Below are 20,058 nucleotides of genomic sequence, written 5' to 3'. Positions count from 1 at the left end.
CCGAAGCCACTCCTGCATTGTCTTGGTTGTGTGCTTAGGGTTGTTGTCCTGTTGGAAGGTGAACCATCGCCGCAGTCTGAGGTCCTGAGCGCTCTGGAGCAGGTTTTTAATCAAGGATCTTTGTACTTTCCTCCGTTCATCTTTCCGTCGATCCTGACTAGTCTCTATGTCCCTGCCGCTGAAAAACATCCCCACAGGATGATGCTGCCACCACCATGCTTCACCGTAGGGATGGTGCCAGGTTTCCTTCAGATGTGACGCTTTGCATTCAGACCAAAGAGTTCAATCTTGGTTTCATCAGACCAGAGAATCTAGTTTCTCATGGTCTGAGAGTCCTTTAGGTGCCTTTTGGCAAACTCCAAGCGGGCTGTCATGTGCCTTTTACTGAGTGGCTTCTGTCTGGCCCCTCTATCATTAAGGACTGATTGGTGGAGTGCTGCAGAGATGGTTGTCCTTCTGGATGGTTCTCCCATCTCCACAGAGGATCTCTGGAGCTCTGTCAGTGACCATCTGGTTCTTGGTCACTTCCCTGACAAAGGCCCTTCTCCCCCGATTGCTCAGTTTGACTAGGCGGCCAGCTCTAGGAATAGTATTGGTGGTTCCAAACTTCTTCAATTTAATAATGAGGAGGCCACTGTGTTCTTTGGGAACTTCAAATGCTACAGAAATGTTTTGGTACCCTTCCCCAGATCTGTGCCTCGACACAATCCTGTCTCGGAGCTCTACAGACAATTCCTTCAACCTTGTTTTTTTCTCTGATATGCACTGTACTTATGTAAATAAGTTATATTTATTTTTAATACATTTCAGAAATTTCTTTGAAACCTGTTTTCGTTTTGTCATTACGGGGTAGTGTGACTAAATTTATGATTTATTTTTATTTAATAAATTTTAGAATAAGGTTGTAACATAACAAAATGCGTGAAAAGTCAAGGAGTATGAATACTTTCCGAATGCACTGTAGGTAGAGTGAAAGAGCGGTAGGTAGAGAGAGTGTGAGAGCGAGAAACAGAAGCGGGATGGGATCTGGTTACGAGACCGCGTAGCACTCCGTATGGGCCGTTAAGTAACATCCGGCACAACCACAGCCTGGCGCATGTGCTGCCCTATAGGGTGAGGGGTAATACTGTAAAATCAATACATTGAGTGGGTGACACAATGCTTCAACAGGGGATATTTAACCCTGTACATACACTTGTGGGAATTGGCCTGTATGGATAGGGCTACATTTCAAATGTTTCTTACAGAAGAAATATGGAAAGCAAATGCATAACCATGGTAGCAATCAAAAGGAAACCGTATGGAGATTATGGGAAAATGATTCGTCTAAAAGTGAGGACAACTGTTCACCTGACAAGACGGAATCCAAACATTACACCGCTGATTTTGTGTAGGGCTGTGACGGTGTTGGAAGTTGAGGTTAGGGTAATCTGCCAAGTCAACCAGGATTGGAGCATAGACTCAAAAGAACCCCGTGTCTTTTCTCTGCAACTTCACTATTATCATTACACTTTATCATCAATAGCATTTCCTTTATTATTATTCAAGTTATTATTACCTCTAAATATAAGTCTACTATTCCAATTAAGAAATGTCAGACTGTCAATACCAAAATGTGACAATTTAACACACAGGCAATCAGACTCAAAAGAAATGTGCAATTTCAGTGTTTCGATACACTACGTTACTGGTTTGCGTGTCCATTTTGTTTCAATGTTACTGTTGTCTTAGGCCTAAAAAGCCCTATGTAAAAAGGGGAGGTCACAATTCTGTTTGTACATGGATATGCTTCTTAATTAATAAACATATCTGGAACAAGCCAATACACTTCATTATTATCATGGCATTTCATTATTATTATTTAGGTTATTACTTATAAATATTAATAGAAGACCCCCACAATGAGAGAAATAATGGAGCCTAAGCTGTTGAAATCGGCCTTTTACAAGATTAAATCATGACATGAGCATTTGATTCTTATTAGATGGATTCCAGACAGGCTACTTCAGCAAACCTTCTGAATGGACATATAGGCCAGTAGAGAGAATCAGTGAACACACACACACACACCCCCCCCCCCCCCCCCACCACACTTGGTGTTCTGTTTGGAATACAGGCCTGCATCCCCGCCATCACACAATTACAGTTGTTGGTTACGTAGAGAAGCAGATGGTAATGTTGGTGAACATAAGTGTATTGAGATGTGTGGTCTGTGGCAAATGTTCTCCTCAATACAACAAACACAGGCTCATTGTGTTCAGCACAACCCAGGGTATAACGCCATGTCATCTTGTAACAGTACATCAAATACAACGATCATAAATGTTGACACTGTATACCGTTAGTTTTAGGACATGGAAATGTGTTGACACTGTATATCCATTCGTTTTATGATATGAAAATGTGAAGTGCACATTTAGACTCCCGGGTGTTTGGCTTGCTTGTATGACATCAAAGCGGTATTTATTATAATCCTTAATGTCTCATCTTTCAAAAATACTGTACATCGAGTCCTCTTTATTTACTCAGAGAACAAAAAAATGCGGGAGGGATGGGGCGGTGCGCGGTGCTCAAGTTCAGAACTTCTGTCAGTCAAAACCCCTACAGAGCTGTGAAGTGGAGACCCTGACCTCTGACGTCATGTATACTGTACATGTTACTGTACATGCCACTGCATTCCAATGTCTATGAGTGTAAAGGGCTACGGCAGACAGAGACAGACATGGGAAATAGTGGACCTCTCTCTAGAACCTGTAGTGTGGGCTCAGAGCTGCACTAATGGAGCCTGATGTGTCTGTAGAAGGCCAGTAGCCAGTGGTCATCCTCAGTACCATCATAAACACATGCAACAGGTGACAAAATGCATGGCTATATGTATGTATGTGTTAAAGAGAGAGCGGGTGGGAGGGAGCATGCATATGAGCTGTACGACTGTATGCTACATGTCTGTACTGTAGTGTAGCGTGTCAGAGGAGATAGAGCTGTATGCTGGTCCAGCACCATCTTGCGGCCTACAGTGTCTCCCTGGCCTATCCCAGCAGCTCTGAGAAAGAGAGACAGAGAAGTCTGCCAAAGGAGTGAAGTGAATCATGAGCTTTTACCGTAAGTCATGAGTCAACCCAGCCCACAGACCTGGGCCTCTCGCCCTCCCATTTCACTCAGATTTCCTTGCTCTCCGCCCCCCCACTTCGCTCTCATGAACTCCCTATTACGTCTTTATTTAACCAGATAAGTCAATTGAGAAACAATTGTCATTTACAATAACAATCTGGCCAAGAGGCATAACATTGCAAGAGTTTACAGGACAACACACAATACCACTAAAAATAAATAAAAACACCTCTCAGTCCACCTCTCTGACCTGCACTCTCTCCCTCTATTCTTCCCTCTCAACAATTATTTCCCCTTCTCTCCATCTTTCCTTCTCTACCCTGCTCCCCCTCTTTATCTGTGCCAGATCAGTCCCACTCAGACCCTGCCAGGTCTTCATAGCTCCACCATTACAGGAAATAGCTCTGGTCAGCACAACTCAAAGCTCTTCAGACAGTACTAACACACAACAGAACTCCGTCAGAGACTCCCGCTAACCAGCAAAAACAAGAAAAACAAGTGCCAAAAATGTTACATTTTCAGAAAAAGGAAATGAAGGACAAACATGAAATCTTAACAGGAAATGTATCTCGACTACAAACTATCAAATAGCTGACCTGCTGAATCACTGAACGTTTGAAACACTACATACAGACCAGTTTTTTCCGGATCAAAATGGGGCTTAAGTGGTGGGCGTGGCCAAACAAAACATTTAGAGGCCCTCCTGTTGGCCACAGTGACTAAATGTAACCGTTTTAATGCCAACTGCCTGCATTTCTAAACATTTTGCCAGGTGTCGGAGTTAAGATTTAGCAGTTTTTAACGCTAATCTCCTGCAATTCTACACATTTAGCCATGGTGCTGAGAGAAAAATGTGCAATTTTAAAGCACATTTCCTGCAATTCTACACATTTTGCCATGGTTTACGCTAATTGGAGTGACTTAACATTATAACAAAATCAATGGGGGCCTCATGCCATAACAAAAATACTCCTGAAGGCATCATTTTTACATTTTAGATTCTCCCTGACTGTCTAGCTTTTATTTTGTTCCATAGTTCCATTATCTTTTGGGTTTACCTTCGATTTTGTTTTAGTTTACACTGAAAAGGTTTTTCCATTCCGAACATTATTTGCAAATCTTTTTTATTTTTTTTACTGTTTGGACAAAAAAACTTAGGCGGTAGTGTTGTCACGATACCAGAATTTTGACTTCAATACCGATACCAGGTTTAGTATCACAATACTCGATTCATTCACGATACCACATCAAAAAAAGGCATGTTAGCCAAAGTCCCAGAATGACACTTGATCCAGACAGATAAACTCAGCTACTGCTCTGTTGGGCATCTTTTGAGTTTTCAGAGACAGCCATGTATGCATAATCCAGCGTTTCCAAAACTCGGTCCTCGGTATCCCAAGGGGTGCAAGTTTTTATTTTTGTATCTCTATTGATAATTTGGGTAAATCATGATGTGGCCTATGCCTATTCACAATACAGGTGAATGCATATTCAATAGGAGTGTTTACATGCATTATTTAGCATGTTGGCTGATTTTCAAGGAGCTACAGAAGACAAATGATCAGAGGAGGAGATGCACTGCAGTATTTAATGCAGCTGGTGGCCACACCAGATACTGACTGTTACTTTTGATTTTGACTCCCCCTTTGTTTAGGGACACATTCTATTTCTGTTAGTCACATGTCTGTGGAACTTGTTCAGTTTATGTCTCAGTTGTTGAATCTTATGTTCATACAAATATTTACACATGTTAAGTTCGCTGAAAATAAAACGCAGTTGACAGTGAGATTACGATTCTTTTTTTGCTGAGTTTATATTGGTCATGGCTCCTGAGTGGCGCACAATGGGATTGCCTTGCAGTTCTCCAGCTGTATCCACTGAAATAGCGGTGGGCGCGCGAGGTTCAAGGCACGAGGGCAGGGGGCACGGGATGGGCCGTAGAGCCACGCACAGAAGACGGACCTAGCCCATGCAGAAGGGAGGAGGAGGAAGGGGGAGGTCCGTGTTGCTCTGTGCTACCCCGCCCCACTGGGTAGCACAGAGCAACACTTTAAGGGGCATTGCACTAATAATGGCGCTGACTAGGGAAACAATCCCACTGTTCTTAGTGCCAGTCTGCACGTTCAAACTAAAACAACGTAACTAATAATGGCGCGAAAAATTCAGAGGGCCTTTATTCAGATAACAAATCGCTCACTTTCGTTTGGGCCTACCGAGTGGCGCAGCTGTCTAAGACACTGCATCGCAGTGCAAAATGCGTTGCTACAGATGCAGGTTTGATACCCGTGCCGGCCGCCACCGGGAGATCCATGAGGCGGCTTTTGGTTTTAATTAATTAATTCATTCATTAATTTAGAATCCCCCAATATGTAATTATTGTTGGAGAGTTACGACATATTTTTCGATATACTGTAGGCCTATCATAGGCGACATGAGTCTCACTAGCGTTGAGTAATGTGCTGTTAAAAGTGGTGTAGGTCTTATTTATTTAAAGAGCATATTGAAGTTAGAAGCAATAGCCTCCAACTATTTTAGCACCATTTTGCGCTGCTCTGAGACAAGCATAGGGACTGGTCTTGATAAATTTCGTTTCGGTACTGGTTAGAAGACTACAATTATACAATTAGGGTGTAGAAATGTTGTGCTTTTAGTGTAACCTTTATTTAACTAGGCAAGTCAGTTAAGACAAATTCTTATTTACAAGGACAGCCTACTCCTTCCTCCCCGTCAAGGAATTGAACCCCGGACTCCCGCGTGCCAGCACGACACGGGGGTTCTTTAGCTGAATAGCCCAGTACTGTAGCCTACTCCCGACCGTCACGTTGTACAGCGCCATATTTTCCATTCTTATTTATTTAAAGAGCATATTGAAGTTAGAAGCAATAGGATTTGAAGCAATAGCTATTTCAGCATCCTTTCGCGCTGCTATGAAATGGGGACTGGTCTTGACAAATCAATTAGATTTTTATTTTCACTGAATCTCCATTTGGGTTTTGGTTACACTACAATTAGGGTGGGGAAATGTTATGCCCCTTAGATATTAATTTAGAATCCTCCAATCCTCTTAAGCTCTTAGTACTGTAGCCTACTCCCGACTGTCACATTGTACAGCGCCATATTTTCCGTTCCATCCTAACGGAAACCCTGAGGGTTTCATTTTTATTGGAATAGAAACACCATAATATTAATCAAATTAATTCCGCAAAATTTCTTAAAATCAATCCCATATACTATACTCTTACAGAAAAGGTTTTAAATTCTCTAGTAATGCCAATATTGAAAACTATCAAATGCTTCTCAAAGATGCCCTCTGGTGGTCAAACTAGCACTAACTTGCATTAATGGTAAAACTGTCTGACAATTAAATAACGTACCATAGAATTCTGCATCAGCCTGCAAGGTATGCTGCAGTATGACGGAACTTTTAAAGTTCAGACTCCCAGTGCAGCATGAGTGTGGAGCTAACATGATGCGGCCCAGACTCCCAGTGCACCATGAGTGGGGAGCTAACATGATGCGGCCCAGACTCCCAGTGCAGCATGAGTGTGGAGCTAACATGATGCGGCCCAGACTCCCAGTGCAGCATGAGTGTGGAGCTAACATGATGCGGCCCAGACTCCCAGTGCAGCATGAGTGTGGAGCTAACATGATGCGGCCCAGACTCCCAGTGCAGCATGAGTGTGGAGCTAACATGATGCGGCCCAGACTCCCAGTGCAGCATGATTGGGGAGCTAACATGATGCGGCCCAGACTCCCAGTGCAGCATGAGTGGGGAGCTAACATGATGCGGCCCAGACTCCCAGTGCAGCATGAGTGTGGAGCTAACATGATGCGGCCCAGACTCCCAGTGCAGCATGAGTGTGGAGCTAACATGATGCGGCCCAGACTCCCAGTGCAGCATGAGTGGGGAGCTAACATGATGCGGCCCAGACTCCCAGTGCAGCATGAGTGTGGAGCTAACATGATGCGGCCCAGACTCCCAGTGCAGCATGAGTGTGGAGCTAACATGATGCGGCCCAGACTCCCAGTGCAGCATGAGTGGGGAGCTAACATGATGCGGCCCAGACTCCCAGTGCAGCATGAGTGTGGAGCTAACATGATGCGGCCCAGACTCCCAGTGCAGCATGAGTGGGGAGCTAACATGATGCGGCCCAGACTCCCAGTGCAGCATGAGTGGGGAGCTAACATGATGCGGCCCAGACTCCCAGTGCAGCATGAGTGGGGAGCTAACATGATGCGGCCCAGACTCCCAGTGCAGCATGAGTGGGGAGCTAACATGATGCGGCCCAGACTCCCAGTGCAGCATGAGTGGGGAGCTAACATGATGCGGCCCAGACTCCCAGTGCAGCATGAGTGGGGAGCTAACATGATGCGGCCCAGACTCCCAGTGCAGCATGAGTGTGGAGCTAACATGATGCGGCCCAGACTCCCAGTGCAGCATGAGTGTGGAGCTAACATGATGCGGCCCAGACTCCCAGTGCAGCATGAGTGTGGAGCTAACATGATGCGGCCCAGACTCCCAGTGCAGCATGAGTGTGGAGCTAACATGATGCGGCCCAGACTCCCAGTGCACCATGAGTGGGGAGCTAACATGATGCGGCCCAGACTCCCAGTGCAGCATGAGTGTGGAGCTAACATGATGCGGCCCAGACTCCCAGTGCAGCATGAGTGTGGAGCTAACATGATGCGGCCCAGACTCCCAGTGCAGCATGAGTGTGGAGCTAACATGATGCGGCCCAGACTCCCAGTGCAGCATGAGTGTGGAGCTAACATGATGCGGCCCAGACTCCCAGTGCAGCATGAGTGTGGAGCTAACATGATGCGGCCCAGACTCCCAGTGCAGCATGAGTGTGGAGCTAACGTGATGCGGCCCAGACTCCCAGTGCAGTATGAGTGTGGAGCTAACATGATGCGGCCCAGACACCCAGTGCAGCATGAGTGTGGAGCTAACGTGATGCGGCCCAGACTCCCAGTGCAGTATGAGCGGGGAGCTAACATGATGCGGCCCAGACTCCCAGTGCAGTATGAGTGTGGAGCTAACATGATGCGGCCCAGACTCCCAGTGCAGCATGAGTGGGGAGCTAACATGATGCGGCCCAGACTCCCAGTGCAGCATGAGTGGGGAGCTAACATGATGCAGCCCAGACTCCCAGTGCAGCATGAGTGGGGAGCTAACATGATGCGGCCCAGACTCCCAGTGCAGCATGAGTGGGGAGCTAACATGATGCAGCCCAGACTCCCAGTGCAGCACGAGTGTGGAGCTAACATGATGCAGCCCAGACTCCCAGTGCAGCATGAGTGTGGAGCTAACATGATGCGGCCCAGACTCCCAGTGCAGCATGAGTGTGGAGCTAACATGATGCGGCCCAGACTCCCAGTGCAGCATGAGTGGGGAGCTAACATGATGCAGCCCAGACTCCCAGTGCAGCACGAGTGTGGAGCTAACATGATGCAGCCCAGACTCCCAGTGCAGTATGAGTGTGGAGCTAACATGATGCAGCCCAGACTCCCAGTGCAGCACGAGTGTGGAGCTAACATGATGCGGCCCAGATTCCCAGTACAGGTTAAGTGGAGCAGGCACGGTGCACTCGCACTATAAGGTGGACATTAGCTGCACTGATAGACAGACTTGATCAATAAGACACATTTGACAGAAGTGCCAGAAGTAAAATAAATTCTAGTAGCGAACCATTTCTCATGTTCTAGTATTGAAAAAGTACAGAAGGGTCGGTATACCATGCAACACTATTAGGCGGACCACCCAATACTTTTCTATGCAGAAAAAACCCTGCAGACACAGACTTTACTTATAGAAACTAAGAATGACTGAGTTGAAATCTTTAGACTGGTCTTCAGGTTGTTCAAATCAGATCAAATCTCTCTCTCACACACACGCCAGCTGTGTTTACTCTCCCCCCCTCCACAGTGGCTGCCTGCTGTAATTTACTCTGCTGTAATTTAGAATCCCAGGCCAGGTAGAGCACATTCAAAACAAACAACGCACAACAACAGATCCTCCCACACAGCGGTGCACACAGCCCTGCAGGTGAACTAGACTGCAGTCTGAAGCACAGTGTGGTACACAGCAGACCCAAGGAAACAGGCAAGGTAACAACAATGGCATACACTAAACATATCTAAAAGGAGAATGCAAAGTGGCAAACTAAACAAAATATGGGGAAAACACTTGAACTATCATCAATATAAGATATGAATCCCGGAAAAGCTCCACTAAATAAATGTACAACACAATCATAGAGAAAACAAGTTGGACTGTGGTATTGGACTGTCGACTGTGGTCAAGTTCAGGGTTGTGGAACATTCCCAGAGGTCAAAAGGTCACAAAGGAAAAAGCTCAAAGTAAAGTGCTAACCTGTGTGCGATGCACCAGAGAATTTCTGACACGCGTCAGGTTCGGGGCGTCCTGGTACAGTTGAAAGGGTCCCAGGGGGCAGCGGCTGACCCCTCTTCAGCAGCTGCTTGTGCTCCTGCTGGCGGAAGCGTGGAGGGATCTCTCTTGGCGGGTAACGCTGTTGGGCGGGCGAGGGCTGGGACTGCTGCTGGGCACTGGAGGGGGCGCGCTTGCCATTACTGCCACTGCTGCTGGTGGGGGGCACAGACGGGGTGGCACTGGGGTTGGCGGGGGGAGGAGGAGGGGTGGGGCCGGGCTTGGCTGACTCTGGCACTGTGGAGGGAAGAGAGAGGAGGCAGAAGCTGATTTTGATTTATTCAACACAGACACACATTCACACATCCATATGTTTGCAGTCTATTGATGATACCGAGGCATCATCAGCTCACCATCCCGCGATCTTAAGCATTAGTAGGCTTAAGGCAAAGCCCACTAACTGACCTTAGATCAGTGTTTATAAAGGACAATCACATCCTAACCCTGGAAAAAGAGGCCAGTTTTAGAGCTACTCTTCCCTCTGTAACCCCCCACCCATCCTACTGACCTAGCCGTGACTTCTCCTTCTCACATTTACATTCCACCCTGACCGTCTATTATGTCTACGCTTCCAGCCCCTATGACAAACTCCACTCACCCACTTCCTCAGTCTAGCATTAGCATAAGCCAGCTAGCACTGTTTAGCATGGTATGCTAGCTAATTACTCAACTCATTAATTTCCTCAGCTCAGTAATAGCTAGCAAGCACCATTAAGCATGCTAGCTAAGTACTATATTCATGTATTGCCGCAACTGTTTTAGCTTCTTAGCAGCCTAGCATGCTAAGTACTGTACTCATTAATTTCCGGGCTAAATATTAGCAGTTTTGTAGGCTAGCACCTTAAGTATTAGCAACAGAGGGGAAGTGCTCAAAAATGTCAGGGCTCAATCCATATGAGGAGAAACCAAGTAGCAAGAGGATCATTTTTACCATGCTAGTAAATTATCATAATTTTATTTTCGGGCACAACAAAGGTCCACCTGAAATGGACACAAGCATGGGGCAGAGCGCTAACCTATTATACCAAGTAAAATAGAGGCTTGTAAGTCGCTCTGGATAAGAGCATCTGCTCAATTACCAATATGTCAATGTATGTGTATTGAGTAGAAAACATGGTGAGGGTAAAAGACAAAAGGGTTAAAAACACAGCAAAAGAAGCTATACCGCTCTGACAAATTCCTCAGAAACAGCTTATTGATTCATTGTTTTGTTCCACTGTTTTATTGTTATGCTTCCCCAAAAAACAATTCAACAAAATTGTGATTGAAATAACTTGGGAATAGAGGAATGCTCACAGACACACATTGACAGTAGTGGGATGCAGTCTAAACAAAGACATGCCTGCTAAATCACACAGCCAGAGGGAGCAAGAGAGAAAGATCTGGCATGGCAACACCAGTAAAAACATCAGCAGGATCCAGCAACACAGACCAGAAGCCAAACAAACCAGCGTGAGATTGATTCTCTCGTACTGTAAAACACATCACAATGTGTGAGACAGGCAACAATCCTGTGGCTAAATATTCTCACATAGTAAAAAGCTCATTATAAACTGGTTGGTTTGAGCCCTGAATGCTGATTGGCTGACAGCTGTGGTATATCAGACCGTATACAGTACCATGGGTTTGACATTTTTTTTTTTTTACTGCTCTAATTACATTGGTAACCAGTTTATAATAGCAATAAGGCACCTCGGGGGGTTGTGGTTTTGCGTTGTGCCCAAGAACAGCCCTTGGTCGTGGTATATTGCCCATATACCACACACCCCCTCAGGCCTTATTGATTAAGTAACCCACAGAAAATCATGTGTGGGTTCTGCGTACGACGCTGTATGGGAATGGTGCAGCTCCATTGACCGCAGCCCAATGTTTGTGCAGTGAACGGTGAACAGCTCACACACACAGTTATGTAACCGGGAGGCCCAAAGTAAGGGGGAAGAGGACAGAACGGTGTCACACAAAAACATTTATTTAACCTTTATTTTAGCAGGGAGTCATACTGAGACCAAGATCTCTTATAAAGAAGAGGCCTGTAATTACAAAAATATACACATTAATACAACATGAAAAGCAGAGATACAAAACACAGTCATAGAAAACAAACATACATTTTTTTCACAAGGTGCAAAAAAACTAAAAACAGATTTACCTAACTGTAGAGACAAAGGAATTTTCAGAGTTAGCCATCCCTGAGACTGGGGTAACCCCATTTCTTTGGCCAGAATTTCTGGCTACCCCACCACACCCCAAATCAAAACAACCTTAAAATAAAAAAAATAAGTACATTTAGATTCACATCCACAAATAACCTTCAATTCAAATATCTTATCAAAGCACCAATAAACACATGTAGTCAATGATATTGTATTTTCCTAATAATCTTTCTCAAATACGTTTGCATTATGGATGTTACCGGTTAATCGGATAGCCCCCAAAAACACATTTGACCGCTCTTGCTTATCGGTCTATAGAGTAAATTTGCATAATTTTGTGGAATTAAAAATTGGCTTGTGTGTATTTGTTAGTCGTCATGCATTTTAATTTATCACACGCGCACAGCATACACAGCCTAGTTTGAGGCGCGGAAAAGCCTAACATCTGTCAGACAGCGCAAGAGTAGCTCCTCAAAAAGCCTGTGTCGGCTACTGGAGTGAACTCAGCTGCATAGGCCTGCCTGTCTACCGTTGACTATCAGCACATCACCCACCACGTTGCAATGTGAGCTTGAAGCCTCAACGTTTTCACTTTACGTCAAATAAAATCAGGCATGTCTTACCTTGCTTCAAAGTAGCCTTGCCAAAATCCATCCGTAGAAACGTGGAGGCAATTATTTTATCGGTTTTCATATCAACTTTCTTTTGTTGTCCAGAAGCCAAATGCATTATCCTAGTCATATTAGCAACCCATCATAGTAGCTGCTATTAGATTCCCCCTCTTTCTACGTTTCTAACAGAGATGTTCATCTCTGTCACATATGGAAGTGCTCACATTAGGTGCTCTGTTGAGAACGGTGTTTCCCGCTAATTGCATTTGGGTAAATGTTTGAAAATTACGTTTTATTAGCTACTTCATTATAGGAGTTGTATGTTCAATAACAGGCTATAGCTTTTTGACTAAGACGATAGGCTTGCTATTGTTGCATGTTTCCATTAAGCTCTTAATGAAAAATGTCCGGTCCTTGTATGCATGCATAGTATCAGAGAGGAAGAGGCAAAGCGTGACGTTTCACTCTCACCAAAATCTGTCCAAAATAATTCCACTGCGTTTCTATGGGCTTGTTTTGGGCCTAACCTCATCGCCTGCCTTTCTGCCGTGGGACGACTCCCATTGTTAGGGTGGAAACATAAGCATTTCGTCATTATATACAGATCTGAGATAGTATTTTCTGTTGGTCACGTCAATTTTATGGTTTGGAAAAAATTTAACCATTTGTTGACCGGTTAATGAGGGTCAGTTAGTCGGCAGCAAAATTGACCGAAATTTGCATCCTTTTTATATTTGTCCCATACAATAATCTCCACTCTTAAATTAGTTATCCGCCCCACCCCCAAAACTGTTTTTTGTTTGGTGACCCCACTGAAATTCCCACGTGACAGCACTAGCGACCCCCGAATACCACTGATCTAGGAGACTTCGGAGGGCCATACTAGGCCTAATTTCTGATTAAGAATGCAGTGATGTGTACTGAACCTGTCGCCCGTAATAAAGTGTAGTGCACGGTGATACTATTACGGTCTCCATGTCCGAGTCTGTAATACCAACATGTTTCAAGCAGACCACCATAGTGTTCTTGGGCACAGGGACAAAGGTAACCTGCCTAAATGACTACCAACCCATAGCACTCATGTCTGTAGCCATGAAGTGCTTCGAAAGGCTGGTCATGGCTCAATTCAACACCAGTATCCCAGAAACCCTAGACAGACTCCAATTTGCATACCGCCCTAACAGATCCACAGAAGATGCAATCTCTATTGCACTCCACACTGCCTTTCCCCCCCTGGACAAAAGGAACACCTGTGTGAGAATGCTGTTCATTGACTACAGCTCAGCGTTCAACACCATAGTGCCCTCAAAGCTCATCAATAAGCTAAGGACCCTGGGACTAAACACATCCCTCTGCAACTGGATCCTGTACTTGCTGACGGGCCACCCCCAGGTGGTAAGAGTAGGTAGCAACACATCTGCCACGCTGAATCTTAACACAGGGGCCCCTCAGGGGTGCGTGCTCAGTCCACTCCTGTACTCCCTGTTCACTCATGACTGCACGGCCAGGCACAACTCCAACACCATCATTAAGTTAACCGATGACAACAGTGGTAGGCCTGATCACCAACAACGATGAGACAGCCTATAGGGAGGAGGTCAGAGACCTGGCCGGGTGTGGCCAGGACAACAACCTCTCCCTCAACATGATCAAGACAAAGGAGATTATTGTGGACTAAAGGAAAAAGAGGACCGAGAACGCCCCCATTCTCATCGACGGGGCTGTAGTGGAGCAGGTTGAGAGCTTCAAGTTCCTTGGTGTCCACATCACCAACAAACTAACATGGTCCAAGCACACCAAGACAGTCGTGACAAAACCTATTCCCCCTCAGGAGACTGAAAAGATTTGGCATTGGTCCTCAGATCCGCAAAAGGTTCTACAGCTGCACCATCGAGAGCATCCTGACTGGTTGCATCACTGCCTGGTAAGGCAACTGCTCGGCCTCCTACAGCAAGACACTACAGAGGGTAGTCCGTACGGCCCAGTACATCACTGGGGCAAAGCTTCCTGACATCCAGGCTGTGTCAGAGGAAGATTTTCAAAGACTCCAGCCATCCTAGTCATAGACTAATCGCTCTGCTACCGCACGGCAAGGTACCGGAGCACCAAGTCTCGGTCCAAGAGGCTTCTAAACAGCTTCTACCCCGCATGCCATAAGACTTCTGAACATCTAATGAAATGGCTTCACAGACTATTTGCATTGCCCCTCCCATCTTTACACCGTTGCTACTCTCTGTAGTTATCTATGCATAGTTACTTTAATAACTCGACGTACATATTACCTCAACTAACCGGTGCCCCCGCACATTGACTCTGTACAGGTACCCCCCTGTATATAGTTGCGCTATTATTATTTTACTGTTGCTCTTTAATTACTTGTTACTTTTATTTCTTATTCATATTTATACTGAATTGTTGGTTCGGGGCTCGTAAGAGAGCATTTCACTGTAAGGTTTACACCTGTTGTATTCAACGCATGTGACTAATAATGTTTGATTTGATTTTTAAAATGTGATTTCCCCTCTGGTTCGCCCTCTGCCCCCGCAACAGAGCCTCATTGTGGGCTACAGCTCTTGCCACCAGCCCCCTGACCAGCTCCAGCTCTACCTCAGCCTGCCTGCAGCATAGGAACCAGGCAGGAAAGCTCGAGCTAGAGCGCGCCTCGCATCAGACTTCTCGCTCTCTACCTCTCCTCTACTCTACTCCCTACCCCTCCTCGTTCATCCATTCCTCATTGTTTATAGCCAAAGATGGCTACATTAGGCCAAGCAGATGGAAGGCATATAAATTACGCTGGCTAATTGTCCCTGCTGCTGATTCAGAGGGGATTTTCCTGTTAAAACTGGGAGTATTCTACGTCCCGCCTTTAAATAGAACAGTATTAGAGTGATGGCGGTCTCTCTGACGTAGGAGGCTTCTAGAAGTACTGGGGACGGATGGAGGGAGCAAAGAGGCGGGGCTAGCGGTCTGTTCTCTGGCTACACCAATCACAACATGGTGCAGAGAATAGTGTTTGTCACAGCCCCCCCCCCCCCCCCGTCTGTCTATCTGTGTCTCTCTCTGAATCCAGCCCTCCCTCTAATCCACTTACAATTAGAGCACTATTCTTCCTCTAAAAACAGAGTCCATGAAAACAGTGAAAGAGATGGAAAGAAGTAGGAGATGGAAAGCGAAAAAAAGAGATTACACAGTTCTAAGCTGTGCGACGAGCCTGTTTGGTAAGATACACAGTCGTCAGCTGGAGAGCGTGGTGTGGATTCCCAGTTCATCAAAGATGCACATCAAACTACGACCCTGAGACCCTACAGCCTCACGCAAAGGAAGGGAATGGATCCCATTTTACGATCTCACACACACCCACCAGGGGTCACGTTAGAGTTAAAAAATCTGCATTTTCAAAACACAATCAAAAAAATATAAATAAAGAAACATTCTGTGTTTCAAACCATTTCACCTGCGTTTTATTTTGAAAGTCAGTGTTTTTTTGCTTCAATAGTGATCGGGGGTGCAACTATAGTTTTCCTTCACAGAAAAGACATTAGTGCAACACATTCAGCAGAAAGTAGCTTCATTTTCATCAGATGACATAAGTGCAAAGCTATTTGGCTCGTAGCCACACAAGTAAAAAAAAAAGGAGGCCAAATGTCTGAAGTTTGAGGTGCCCTTAATCTGTCTGTCTCAGTGTCTGCGTGTGTTCGCACCATGCAGACTGCTCTCCACTCATCAAATCGGGCCCCACACACACAATTATAGGCTTTTCCATAGCTTACGTCTTTAAATCGGCCAGAGAGAGGAACTGAATGGAGAGCTTTCATACCCGAGGCCTCGACAACAGCTCACACTGCTCTAAACAGGCTACTATTGCCCAATGTTTGGGGGGAAACACATGGGTAGATCGGAGAGATTAATTACTAGGTCTTCTCTGTTATAATGGGCTGCGTTCAGGAGGGAAAGTGTTCAACTCCATTTCACAGCAGTGGCGGGTCTTGGAAAGCAAGTCACTACAAGTGTTGACTTTAATACTGTGGCATATTGGGTTCAGGGAAGCTATGGATGTAAAAATAGAATGCAGCCAAGAAAAGGATGGGATGTGTCATGGCCTTACCAAGATGGCAGCGTGCAATAGAGATGAATACATTGAATAGCTTCACAATGCAGACCAATGAATGACAGTCAATGTTGGCAACAACAAAAAAAACATCTGTTGCTTACAGGCAACTTCAGTCATATAGATACCAAGCCTAATCAGAACCAGATCAGCTAGTCGATTAATCACAGAAGCATACTGTATAAAGATACTGATCTGATAATAAGATCAGATGAGAGACTGAGGTTAATAATATTCATAAAAGAACGAGAGTGTGTGTGCATTTACACGCATGTATCCGTCCATGTTTGTGTGTGGAGTGTGTGTCTCCCTTAGGGTCTCTGAAGGGCTCGTCTGTCTCCCCCTCCTCAGCGTGTTGAGCTGAGCTGCCATACTGAGCAGAGGGCCTCAGAGGAGGTGGAGATGATAGGGCTTAATTAATCCTGATTTAAAACGGGGCTGTAATTTCAAGGAACAGCTCTCTCCCAAGTCTCCTGATCCCTCAGAGGTCAGAGGCAGGAGGACTGTAGTTTAGAGGAACAGCTCTCTGAGGGCTCCTGATAACTCATATAGAGGTCTAAAAGGCAGGAGGACTCAAAACACTTGTCTGACTACTGTATATTGAAATGGCACTATACTTTTTTTCAACAATTGAAAACATTTTAAAGATGCACTATGCAGATATCACCCCACCATTTCCTGGTTGCTAAAATTCTAATAGTTTGCCTAATTTCAGTTTGTGACAAAACAAGCAAGTATAATGTAGAGAATCATTGTACCATTTCAACCGCTATGAAATATATTTTCCATAACCCAAAATATTGTATTTTCAGCTGGTGTACAAAACCGAAAGTAAAATATGCCAAAACGAAACTTAAGAACGGGAACCATAGAAATAGCACACAGAACAGATACAGTATACCGCTTCTTAGACTTGATTTAAATGAGAATGACTGATCTATAACACACATTTCTATGTACATTTATTCAGGTCGCCCAAAACGTTACATATTGCAGCTTTACGGCTTTGAGTGTTTGTGTGCACCCAAGATGGAGGCCAGACAGACAGGATGAGGGCACAGGGACTGGAGCTGGTTCAGGTTAGCAGGACAGGAGACTTTTCTTTCACACACACCATTTCCCCATCATAAAACATTGGTGGAATGTACTGGGGAGTAGCTGCAGCTGGTGGCTGGGAGAGAGAGAGACCTGTTCAGAGGTAGACCTCTCAGTCACACACAAGTAGGAGTGTGTGTGACAAAGTGTCAATGTTATACAACTGACTTAATGAGAGAGATCCAACTGGCCCACTGCGTCCCCTATTCCAGTAACCCATTAAGTCCAACTCCTCTACCTGACTGCCCAGTTTCCTACACTCCACTGCTACTTTACCTGCCGACTCAACCCTGCCTGTCCACCCCATACATCATCCCACCACAACTCCCTCAGCAGCCAGCGCAAGCCTTACACTCAGCCTGCTCGCCTCAACGTACACAGCTATAGATTAATGTCTTCCTGAAGGCAGTGTGGGTTATGGAGTGGTCGCTGGAAGTGTCGGCTTTGGCTTGGACAACCCAGGAGTAGGTATTAACATGGATAACTGGGATCCCAGAACTGGTCATAGTTTCCCCAAAAATAAAATGACAAGACCCGGGATATTAGCCTACAACATTTCCCCCCCAACGTCGCATTAATGCAATTCCACAAAATACACAACATGCGCAGCAGCAGGTTAGCACAACATAACAGCACATTATCCAAACAGGTTGTCGCTTGGAAGCCATTAGCCTAGTGGATTTACTTCACACACAGTCACCATGAACTCAAAGCACACACATAATTGACAGTGGGGGGCTGCACACGCTGCCCGCACACAGTTAATAAACCCTACAGGAAACCTCTACAGCAGGCATACAAAATAACATGGTCCTCTTTGCGCTGTCATTTCGACAGTCACACGTTTCACAGGCCTATTCACAATTCACTAAACAGGTATCGCTGTCACAGAAATTAAGTCTGTTACCAATTCAGAGAGGCATGAGAGAAAATTATTATATTATACATTTTCCTATCCAGTCCCAATCTCACTGAAACCTAAAATCCTAACTCTTGTCTAGCATGAAAATTCCTAACTTCATTCTGTAATCTATAGGTTACATGATCAAATCTTGTCTCTGGCCTACGCATGTGAAAATACTGCTCGCACATCTCCTCCGCGATGTCTCGTACTTGCTGCCCATATGAGAGCGTCTGTAGAGAATCAACAAACGTAGATACGGATATTTATAAAACAGAGTTGGTCCCCATTAAGATAACTTGATATTTAATCTATTTCCACTCTTCATCTCCCAGTTACTGATGAGCTGATCTGCTGTCTGTACAATCATCAACTCCATTTAGCCAAATATAGGAGATATTCTGTCATTTGTTGAAGGAGGTTATCTAGCAAGTTTAGCAAAGTTGGTAATTTTACTTGTTTGACTTCCGTTACAAAGTCTGTATGATTGGACAACGCTATTCTGCGGGTGCGCTGTGTGTCAAGATGTGCTGAAATGCGCTCAAATAATTGAGGGACATGATACCGGTCAGAATTTATGAACAACTTGTTCCGCAATTCAACACAATGTCATTGGCGATCAAAGATCGAGTAACTATCATTAATAAATATCAGTTTCATTTGCGCTGAAATCTTTACATAGTGGCGCCGACAAGGTGGCACAGCGTCCCTCTTTTTGGGGGAGAAACCTGGCATAGTGACCATATCTTGGTTTTAAACGCTTTAAAGTGGGCACTGGAATTATTCCTGGTATTGAAACTTGGCATATTTTCAGGAAAATATGAATCCTTACCCGAGAGTGTGTGTGTGTGTGAGAGACTAAAATAAACAGGCATCTATCACTATGTGATGCCTAATGACAGCTCTCATATACAGCCGCTGTCCTTTGTATAATTCACATCACATATGTGATTTGCGAGCCATTCTGCTCCACTGTTGGAGCTAGTAACATAAGCATTTAGCTGCACCTGCTAATCTGTGTACGGACCAATAAACTTTGATCTGATACAGCTACATACCAGAGGAGGCTGGTGGGAGGAGCTATAGGAGGACGGGTTCATTGTAATGGTTGGAATGGAATGAGTCAAACACGTGGTTTCCATGTTTGATACCATTCCATTATTCCATTCCAGCCATTACAATGAGCCCATCCTCCTACAGCTCCTCCCACCAGCCTCCTCTGCTATATACAATCCCAAAAAGACATATCAGCTCTAACCTAAACATACTCCGAGACAATACAGCATAAACAACTGAATGAATGCCTCCCTTGCCTCTGTTCAGTGATTGGCTAATATCCATGTCCACTGTATTCATTCTCATAGCGTTTAGCCACTAAAGAGACAACATGACAGCGACGGCAGCGCGTGGAATAAATAAATTCCCTCCGGAATACACTGCAATTTATGGCTCTGCTGCGACAAAGTGCTGGGTGTAATTAAGTCAATGTGAAACGGCAAATTAATCTTATGAAATGACAGCGTTGTGTCGCCGCAGATTTGGAATAACAATGTGATCTTATGGCGCTATGTAAATGTGGTGGCTGCAGCTCCGTCTGGAATGGATGCTGCGAGTATGCTCCCTCCTACTCC

General features: G+C 45.1%; 1 protein-coding gene across 1 annotated transcript in view; it reads right to left on the bottom strand.

Moving 5' to 3' along the window:
- LOC120044162 (trinucleotide repeat-containing gene 6C protein-like) overlaps nt 1-20,058 on the bottom strand; it is a 67,438-nt gene that overhangs the window by 28,425 nt on the left and 18,955 nt on the right. The window contains exon 4 of the mRNA XM_038988744.1: nt 9,485-9,796. Within this exon, the coding sequence (XP_038844672.1) occupies nt 9,485-9,796 (312 nt within the window). The remainder of the gene's footprint in view (nt 1-9,484; nt 9,797-20,058) is intronic.

Source organism: Salvelinus namaycush, chromosome 3, assembly GCF_016432855.1.
Source record: "Salvelinus namaycush isolate Seneca chromosome 3, SaNama_1.0, whole genome shotgun sequence".
Classification (NCBI taxonomy): Eukaryota; Metazoa; Chordata; class Actinopteri; order Salmoniformes; family Salmonidae; genus Salvelinus; species Salvelinus namaycush.
The sequence above is the reverse complement of the archived record's forward strand: the minus strand, read 5'-3'. Positions and strand labels throughout refer to the sequence as shown.